This window comes from Lytechinus pictus, chromosome 16 (assembly GCF_037042905.1).
Source record: "Lytechinus pictus isolate F3 Inbred chromosome 16, Lp3.0, whole genome shotgun sequence".
NCBI lineage: Eukaryota > Metazoa > Echinodermata > Echinoidea > Temnopleuroida > Toxopneustidae > Lytechinus > Lytechinus pictus.
The window spans coordinates 28,243,838-28,254,680 of NC_087260.1; the positions used below are offsets into that span (position 1 = coordinate 28,243,838).

A 10,843-nucleotide genomic window follows, 5' to 3' on the forward strand; every position below is an offset into this window, starting at 1 on the left:
GATGGTGATGGTGATGGTGATGATGATGATGATGATGATGATGATGATGGCGGCGGCGGTGGTGCCGATGGTGATGAGGATGAGGATGGTGATGGTGATGAGGATGATGATGGTGGTGATGATGATGATGTTAATGATGATGGTGATGATTATGCTGATATGCATTATTTCAGAAGATAATATCATAATTTATAACATCCCATGTTTACAGGTTTCTGAAAACTTGTTGAGTATCTACCTTGATGAATACGATGAAACGCCCTGGGACGCCCTCAAGTACCTCATCGCTGGGGTCAACTACGGAGGTCACGTGACAGACGACTGGGATCGCAGGCTTCTTATGACTTACATCAACGAGTACTTCTGTGAAAATGCCTTGACAGTGGCATTCTTTAAGTAAGTTGTCCAAGGTTTGCGACTATACCTTTGGTGTGGGCAGGCGCACACGTATGTTACTTTTAAGTTTGGTTTTAGCCTACAGCCTATGCACAATTCTGTTGATATTATGGATGGACAATCCAAGACCCACAATTAGGGAAGTATAATTGTTGTAATCATCTGGAGTAGATTTGAATTAGTATCCTGTAAATCTGGCCGATGGTTAGGCTACAACCTTGTGCACGTTTAAAGTCTGTCCTCTCACACAAATGCTATGTTATCAGAAACCTCATATACGTATGGGTACTTAAATCTGCCTTCTGTCCTATGTTTATGCAGGCTTTCCTCCCTTCAGACCTACTACATCCCCAAAGATGGCCCACTTCAGACCTACAAAGAGTACATCAGTATGTTACCCGGTGTAGACCACCCTGAAACCTTTGGACAGCATCCTAACGCAGACATCGCTTCACAGATCACGGAGACCCAGACCTTGTTCGACACCCTGCTCTCGCTGCAGCCTCAGGTGTCTGTCAAGGTTGGGGAGAGTAAAGAATCAAAGGTAAGAGGCTCAGACTTCATTCAGCCTCATTGTGATCTTGTGATAGGAAAGTATCTTTGTGCCAACATCCTTTCAGAACAGCTGCTTTTTACTATTGATTGCATATATTGATCACTGTACGATGAAGCATTAAGCTTCTAAGGATTTGCTTCTGTTCACCAAGAGATCAAATGATCCTTTGCTCTTAATTCACACAGAAGCGTGTCCTTACTTGTCCCTACTGAATTTTCATACTTCCTCCCAAAATGTGCACCAGAATGATCTTTGCTTTCAAAATGCCAATGCATTGGTCAGTCACTGTATTCCCTTTAATACAAAGCGTGCTTCAAATATAACAATACGGGTATATTGCCATCCACCCCTAGGAAAAAAATCCTTTGTACAGCATGGTGCAGAAGAGTCTGGACAAAGTGTCTATGGCAATATCCTTGTCAGTAACACTTTGACTTATGTAATTCCTGCAGTCTTTATGCAGTGACCATCTGATTCAGGTAATGAAACTCTTCTGTTACATTGATCCTGTTCAGGTACTGAAGCTGGCTGCTGATGTCTTAGAGAAGATCCCACCTGATATTGATTACGAAGGCACTCAGAAGATCCTCAAGGATGATCCATCACCTCTCAATGTTGTACTTCTGCAGGAGGTGAGAGAGTGTTTCCAAGCTTGTACAGTGGCAAGAAGAAGTTGAGATAAGAGAAGCCCATTGTTAATGATAACAAATAATAATGATAGCTCTTAGCAATTCTGGGTAGCCACTTCAGCTATAATAGCTGATCTTCCAGTGGGCCTTGAGTATCTCCATTCTAATATGTCAATAGCCCGACAAGAAGGCAGAAGGTCCAATCTTCAAAATCTTTGGTGTGACTCATCCATTGATTGAATTCACAACTTCCATTTCAGGAGGTTGGTTCTCTACTGCTCAGCCATTATGAAAATACATAAAATTCAATGCAAAGAATTTGGTTGCAAGTTGGAGAAACTAGGTAAACAGATGGGAAGTCTGCAAATGAGTATATGGGTGATACTGCTTTAGCTGAAGAATTGTGTGAAATAATTTTAAAATAATACCTCATTCTCATCACATTTTAAAGCGAAGGTCTAAGTTATCTCTATTGCTTGTTTGTTTTTGTAGATCCAACGCTACAACGCCCTGCTGCAGGCCATCAGATCATCATTGATAGACCTAGAGAAGGGTATCAAGGGATTGGTAGTGATGTCTAGCGACTTGGAAGAGATCTTCAACTGCATCTATGATGCCAGAGTACCCCCTCTGTGGGAGAAGGTAAGATATATTGTAGATCCAATCTTACAATGCCCTACCACAGGCCATCAGGTCATCATTAATAGGACCTTTAAAAGGATATCAAAGAAATAGTGATGATGTTGAGTGCCTTAAAAGAGATCTCCAATGCATCTATGATGCCAGAATACTGTTGGAGAAAGTAAGATATGTTACCACCTACATATACATTATGATACTATTTATGGTACCTGTAGGATTACAGTGTATGCTAGGAAAAATTTCACCAGGAACATTTCTTTCATAAAACACATATCAGTTCACCACAACAGTTGTTTATTGTTCTTTTATTTGATTCATTTTTCCTAGGCATACCCATCCAACAAGCAGCTTGGGGCTTGGACTCGTGACCTGCTGATGCGTGTTGATCAGTTTGAGAAGTGGGCCACTACTGCTCATCCACCGGTCATCTTCTGGATGTCTGGCTTCACCTTCCCCACCGGGTTCTTGACCGCTGTCCTGCAGACCTCGGCCAGACAAAACAACGTAAGTCTAAAGTGGCACATCATAAACAATTTTCATTTGACATGTTGTCAGATCTGACAACTTTTCTTGATATTGATTGGCTGAGAAGCTCAGTTCCTATGGTAACTGTCAGATAAGACATACTTTGCCAGATAAAATATCAGACCAGAAAAGCTTCATAGGTGTCATTCAATCTCCAAGGGGAAAACAGACGTGGCTAGGTCATGATCGTTTGATCTACACTAAAAGTCTTTATCCCCTACTTTCTTAAACTTACCTTGCCGCCAAAAAGAAAAGTATTAGGAAAAGAAAATGGTATATCTTAATGGGGGGGGGGGCTTAGCTGTTTCATTCATTGCATTTTGCATTAAACCTATCAGTAGTTTACAAGTGCTCTTTTGCAACCTGGTAATATTTACATTCTACATGTGACAGCTGCTCTGCAAAAGCCAGGGTAATTATGCTGCATCACTGTGTGCTTAGTGCTTAGAGACTTCTGATAAAGTAAGTATTAAGCGCTATATAGCCAAGTATAATTGTCAATGTTATTTTAAATGGTGGAAGAAGTCTGGGAAGTTTATATATTTGGGTTACACACAAATGTTGACCACATCTTCATCTGTCTCTCTTTCACTTTCCCTCGTAGATCTCTGTTGATTCCCTATCCTGGGAGTTTGTGGTGTCCACAGTGGATGATAACAACATCGTTGACCCTCCCAAGGATGGTGTGTGGATCAAGGGCTTGTTCCTGGAGGGAGCCGGCTGGGACAAGAAGAATGCCTGCCTTGTAGAAGCCAACCCCATGCAGCTGGTCTGCCCGATACCAACCATACACTTCAAACCGGTGGAGAACAAGAAGAAGAGCGGCAAAGGTAAGATGGTGCTATAAGATCCTGGGTGGTGGTTCTCAGGTTTCATGATATTCGCTCAAGCGACAATTGCCCCTACTGAAAGTGCCCACATCGAGCCAAACATAAACCCTAACTTCAAACCTTACCTTAACCATCAATTCTTATCCTCACATGATTCTAAACCAAAAAGCCTATCACAACCCTGCCCCAAAGCGTATATCTTCAGATAAATTACGGTGGAGCAATTGTCGTGAGAGCAGATGTCTTGATGCTATTTCATGAAGTTGTTTGTGAGTTAAGCACACTTAACGCACAGCTGATGACCCTTGGTTGCTAAATGAGTACCTCAATCATTTTGATTCCCACCATTTAAAGTTAAAATCCAATCTTTGCCGATTAAAATTTTTATTGTTAACGTGCAATTGAATGAAAACTTCAATATTTTTCAAAATTTTAATTGAATCTAATATATAATACCCACCTAGTAAAATTCTCATTTAGTTTATTGCCCATTTTGTATGATTTCCACTTTGTCTCCTATTTGTTTTTACCTCGTCAAATAAATACTTGGTTCATAAAAAGTTCATCTAACCATACAGAATGAGTGGTTCTGGACTAAGTGGATACTTGACAAAGTGGGTATAGCCTAACTAGGAATAAGGCAAAATTGATCTGGGCTAGTTGGCAGTTAGACCAAATAGTTTGTAGACCAAGTGGTTGAAGATGAAGTGGGATCAGACCATTTTGGATGAGACCAAACAGGATGTAGACCAAATGGATGTAGACCGAGTGGCAATTTACCATCTCCATGGCAAACTGCCGATTCGTCCATTGTCAACTTGTCTTCTCGTCACATGGTCAACTTTTATTTATTCTAATGCCATTTCGTCTAACAACCATTTGGTCCAATAATTACTTCGTCTGATCACCAGTTTGCCTATGACCATTTCGTCTCATAACCAGTTAGTCTAATAACCACTTTCTTTTCATTCATTTCGCCCAATTAACAGTCCAATTAGACCAAATGGTACATGGACTAAATGGCTATTGGACCAACTGGTTATTAGATGAAGTGGTAAGAGGATGAAGTGGCAATTAGACCATGTGGATGGTGGATGAAATGATGGTAGATGAGTTGGTAATTAGACGTATTTGTAAAAGACCAATTAGAAATAAACTGTCTCTGTTACTTCCAAATCAAGTAACAATTCTTGACTTTGTCCTACAGGTAACTATGGCTGTCCATGCTACTACTATCAAAACCGTACCGGATCCACTGGGCGAGCGTCCTTCGTGGTAGCTGTGGACCTGAAATCGGGGGCTTTCCAATCTGATCACTGGACCAAGAGAGGTACTGCTCTTCTCATGAGTTTGGACTACTAGTTTACCAGCTGGACTAGGTCATGGTATTGTAACTGTAACCTTATAATAAGTGTTAAGGCTACTAGTTGAATACCTGGATGAAGTAATGATATCATAATTGTAAACTAATGATACGTGTTTTCAATACCTATTTTCAAACCTGGATAGGGTCTTGTTTTCCTGACTTACGCTGGTGATAAGTTTTTGGTCTGTAAGATTACTATTGCCATAACATGACCTTATAAAGATAAGGTCATGTTATGGCAATAGTAAGGTGATGTAATAAGTTGATGAGATTTGTTAGGACTTCTTGTTTAAGATCTAGATGTTGATTAGATGAATTAAGTATTGATGAGATTAAGAGATATGGATAAGGTCATCCAATTATGTGATGAGAGAGTGCTACGATAAATTTCAGCTAAAATTAAGACTTGTCTTTCTAATGATATTCCATGTGTGGCTTGATGGCATTCAGGATAAGTGGAAACCTCAGAAGGAGTTGGTGTAACTCAAAGAGTTAATACTACCAATATTTATTTGTTTTTAATGGATAGAGCTTGATGACCATGAATGTACAAGAAAAGTACATACAGTTGAGGCCAGAAGTTTACATACACCCAGGAAATTTAAAGAAAAGTTGACATTTACCAAACATAATAAAATTTACTGTATCTTATGAAATATTTGTGCTATCATGACGAATTTTATATCAAACAAATGAGTATGTCATGCCCCTTCATCATATTGCTTTGTCATCAGGAGCTGAAAAAGGGTTAGGTGTCATTTTTTCCAAATATGTTAGACAAATTAAAAATAAAAACTTGACAAAAACATTCCATATTTGTGCTAGTTACTTCTCAACACAAACATTTCAGATTACTCTTTTTTGTTCAGTGGTTACATATCATGATAGAAAATGTAATATAAATTACAGATTTGACATTTATATATTTCTATGAAACGATGTTTGAAAATATAGCAAATATAGCAAACAATAAAATACATTTGGCACAAATATTACTTTTTTTCTTCAAAGAAAATTCCTCCTGAAATATACTTTAATCCCAACGGCATCCCAATTTTGTAAAAGAGCTTGATACGCTCTTTCATTTGATACCAAATTTGTCATGGTAGTATTTATGTTTCTGAAGATAAAGTAAATTTTATGATGTTTGGGAAGCGAACAAATTTCACTGAATTCCGTGGGTGTATGTAAAACTTTTGGCCTCAACTGTATGTACTCCATGATACAACAGTGTATGAAGCCAAACCAACATGTAATGAGAAAAACAACATGCATATGCAAGAGAAAATACACTCGGCAAAACAAGTTCTTGGACACTTAGAAAACTTAAAATATTTCATATAGATATTTGATTAAAGGGGAATCCAACCCAAATAAAAACTTGTTTTTATAAGAAAAAGAAAAATCAGACAAGTTGATAGGTGAAAGTTTGAACAATATTGGACAAACAACAAGAAAGTTATGATTTTTTTAAGGTTGTAAATATTGGTAATCACTATACTCATGGAGACTTCAAATTGGCCGCATATGGGATGTCATAGTGATGTAAGGCAAGGACTACTCTTCCATGTACTCCAATACATATTATGGCTAAAATGTCATTTTTCCCAAAAGTTTATTTCAAATTATATTTTTTTCATGAGGACATATTAACAATAGACTACCTGGGTTATATTTAGATTGTAATTACCACCCCAGAGGAATGGGTACTTAGGAGAAAACCACAAATCCCTGATAATAAAGTACATGGCCTATGAGAAAGTTGTCCTTGCCCCTTGTCATAATTTACTTACCCAGTTGCCAATTTGAAATCTACATACTATTAGTGATCTCAATTTTAAAGCAGCTATAACTTTCTTATTGCTTGTCCGATTTCTTTCAAACTTTCACTATTCTGTTTGGTTTATTTTTCTCCTTCCCAACACAACATTTTATTGCCAAAGCTGGATTCCCCTTTAAAGGCAAATTATTGTATGTCAACATGACCAGACAATATTCCTCTTCCAGTATGACATGACATTTTCAGAGCTGCCAAGTAGTACGATTTTTCCGTATTTAGTACGTTTTTGCAACCAAAATACGGCAGTATGTTTTTTCTTTAAAAAATATGTTTTTTGTATTAAAAAAAAAATATATATTTTTTTTTTTTTTTTTTTTTTTTACAAAATCGAAATTTATTGAGAAAAATCATCTCTATATGTCTCTATTTCATAAAACGTACACAAATATGGTTATTAGATCAATGTAATTTCAGGTAACTTGTTTTTTTTTTCAATCATTTTGTAAAAACCAGGGTGAGATATACACAAGTTTCAATGTTTTTTTTTTTCATCTGCAAGAGCAGTGCACATTTTAGCTTGCATGCAGCTTGAGCGCCGTGATGGGCGAGTGCGCCAAGCATTTTATTATGAAATACACTGTTTTTGGGGAAAAATACAAAATATTTATCTCACACGGTAAAAATACTGATTTTTTGTCAAAATACTGATTTTGGGGGATAAGAATACTGAAAATGCAAAATACAACTTGGCAGCTCTGCATTTTCATGTTAACAGTCATGCATGGGCGGTTAAATGCTTTAAACAATAGAACTTTTTTTGCCGAGTGTATTATGGAACTATGTGTGCACTTGACCTTTTGGAGCACTATTAAGTGTTTCCAGTGACCTTAATAGAGCTAATTGTTACTCTATCCATGGTTAAAACAGGCCGGGTTTAGATATACAATTCAGACTGGAAATTAAAACTTCGCTCGCTGTTGTGGTATTCAATGTCATCGGATGAGAAATCTCTTCTCCCGCGTATGCTGACATGACATCATGTTTGCACTTTTACAAGGTCAAGTTTAATTTAATTAGGTAAATCATTGTATATGTGTGGGACAACGGATGCCTGTATTGACTTTAGCCTGATGTTTATTCACTTAAAAATTGACACCTGCCTAGCTTCATTATCATGAGGTCATATTTGTTATAAGATTCTCCTTTATATTCTTTGATTGCATTGTCAAATAGTTTCATAATGCAGATGGCAGTATGCATGAGGGGGGATTCTGTAAAGTATGTACATCTGCCCCCCCCCCCCATAGGTATACAGGACCTACTCTTACCTGTAATGATTTGTTTCCACTTTGTGCTTCGTATTTAAAGGTAAATTTCTCATTGTCATCGCTTGAGTTCTTGAAGTTAGATATACTATGGGAATGGATGTACCGCAAACAGGTTTATTAGTTTATGGAATCGCCAAAATTAAATATTGATATTTGTTGAGTCTATGGGTCTTAAACCAAACAAGGGTCATGTGTGTGTAGGAATTGAATTAGCCAGGTTTCAAAAAAAGGCATTGGGTCATTTGATCCAAGACAGAGTAAACATACACTGGCAAAGATGAATAGCTCAAAACGATGCTTAATAAGGACATGCTCGAAATTTTTAACATGATGTCAGCCATTTTCTCATTTAGGCAAATGGTACTATTCTTACATTGTAGGTTTGCTGTTATATATGATAACCAATCAGAACTTTGAACTTTTTGTGCCTTTTCATCCTTTTAGCTTCTGTTATGCTTTAGTTGAACCCACTTTCTAATAATCCTTGCATTTGCTCTTGGTAAATGCAAGGCATGAAAACTTTGAGCATGTGTTTCTTCAGTGCTATTTTGATATCAACAGTCGCTCAAATATCAATGACTTTCATGAGTTCTTTTTTTTTTAAATTGATTATTAATGCAACAAAGCATGTGCATAGTTACATTTTTTTTTGCTGTAAGTTATGTTTCTCTACAGTATCTGCAAATAACAAATGGCAAATAGTATTTTATTTCTCCTAGTATATTTTTCATTTATTCTGTGCATTAGAAATTCACAGAGAAAATAAACTGGTAAAAATAATGACGATCCGTCCAAAGTGAACGATATGCATTTTCACCAAAGTGGTTCTTATCTTGATAATTCAGAAAAAATCTATTGTATTCAAATTATTTGTTATCTCCATCCAAAATTAATTCAGTTTTTGTACAATAATTCATGTGTTTATTGTAAATTTGTGCTATATTTATTTTATGTGAATACAGAATCTTTCTATGTGTAAATAGATTAATGAAATTACATGAAATGTATGATGTATCTGAAGATATTATACAGAGGTTTTTAAAGAAAGTTGATTTGAATTTGTATTCAATTTATTTTGTGATGACTTGTTTCCAATAAATGATTCACCTTGATATTGTATCTATTCTATTATTTCAAGTGAGTTTTTAATGGTGTTAAATAAATTATTTTGAAAGCTTTAATTATGAAATAATGAAAAGGAAGGGGGGTAGGAGAGAAAGAGAGAGAGAGAAGTAGGCTAGCTCAAAGTGGAAGTGGTAAGTTTTAATAAAAAGATAGAAATCAAACATAATGTTAAAAATTTCATTAAAATCGTAAAAGTAATACAATTTTCAAATTTTGCCTAATTTCACAGAACAGTTATATGCACATCATTGTCGATATCCAAATGAGTGTATCGATGACTTCACACATACACACACACACTATTTCGTTTGCATAGGGCCTATTATGAAATAAAATCTGAAATTTCTTTTTCTCGCTCATAACGTTGATTCCTCCCTGAAAATGTGGAATTGCCATAGTAGCTTTTTGTGATTCAATCAAGAGCCTCATGATTGTCAAATGTCAAAAGCGCGGAAATCATCCCCAAAAAAGAGTACTTTTTTATACTTTCCAGAACTATTTCTACTCTAATTCCATGCGCGAATGTATACAAAAGGAATCGTTCTCTGGCAAGAAATACACGATTCCTTTAGCTGGGAGCACTGGCGTAAATCCCGGGGAGGATGGGGGGAAAAATATCCCCCCACTTTTCGAGGAAGGGGGGATGGCCTGTATAAACATCCCCCCCCCCCTTTTTACGAAAGAAATGAACAAAAAATCACAAGAGATAATTGTTTTATTGGTGAAAATTCTTCCTAAAATACCGCTTAACAAATAAAACAATATTATTGAATCATAAAATGCAAATAAAGAGCCATTTCACCATTTCTAAACGAAATACTTATGTCCTTATTATAACATTGAAGAGAAACCCCTGTTTCTTCCAATTCATCAATGTTGGGGTCTTTGGGAAGGGATTAAGATGGAATGTCAAAAACATTTGAATGTAATCTCTAATAAAACCATTAAACCATCATGGGGTAAAAAAAGATAATAATATTGGAGGGGTATTTGCCATATGGACATACAGTGGCGTAACTACGGGGGGCATGGGGGGCACATCCCCCCCCCCCCATCGGCTGACAAAAAAAAGGGGGAAATGGGGAAAAGGAGAAAAAAGGGAGAAAGGAAGAGAAACGTAGTGGGAAAGAAGAAAATATTATTCATTATAATGTTATATTATATTATGATTATGTTATGTTACATTACAACTTTATGAAACATAATTTGCCCAGGGCCTACGTCTTTTTTTATTGTTCCTGGTGCTCGCATTGTCTGTTTAACGAGATATATAATCCTGTTGTACTAAAACATCCCGTTTTCAAGTCAATATAAACCAAATATATTTCCTAGCACTTGAGTTATCATTGTTTTATGTAGTGACATATGCTTCTTTTTCATGACTCAAAAGTGATTGCCCCATGTTAAGGTCTTCTTATATATAAAACATTTCCTGTCCGTGATTACGTTCGCATTAGTGGATTGGTGAGATATGTCTGCTCTTCATGAATTCCTAAAATCAGTCCTAAAAATGTCCCTTCTTCTGATCTGAATATCAAAAATTTTCAGCTCGCGCTTCGCGCTCGCATCATTTGGTTAATGAAATACGTATGGTCCTAGTTAATTCCTACAGAGAAACCTTAGAATGCCCCACTTCAGGTCTGAATTATCTAAGTTTGCAGCTCGC

The 10,843-nt window shown here is 36.6% G+C and overlaps 1 protein-coding gene across 1 annotated transcript in view; it reads left to right on the forward strand.

Moving 5' to 3' along the window:
* Positions 1–9,173, forward strand: part of LOC129278546 (dynein axonemal heavy chain 2-like) — an 87,059-nt gene extending 77,886 nt beyond the window's left edge. The window contains exons 74-81 of the mRNA XM_064111536.1: positions 212–396; positions 718–940; positions 1,468–1,584; positions 2,074–2,223; positions 2,551–2,727; positions 3,353–3,578; positions 4,786–7,205; positions 7,255–9,173. Of these exons, the coding sequence (XP_063967606.1) occupies positions 212–396; positions 718–940; positions 1,468–1,584; positions 2,074–2,223; positions 2,551–2,727; positions 3,353–3,578; positions 4,786–4,940 (1,233 nt within the window). The 3' untranslated portion in view covers positions 4,941–7,205; positions 7,255–9,173. The remainder of the gene's footprint in view (positions 1–211; positions 397–717; positions 941–1,467; positions 1,585–2,073; positions 2,224–2,550; positions 2,728–3,352; positions 3,579–4,785; positions 7,206–7,254) is intronic.
* The last annotated feature ends 1,670 nt before the right edge of the window (positions 9,174–10,843 follow it).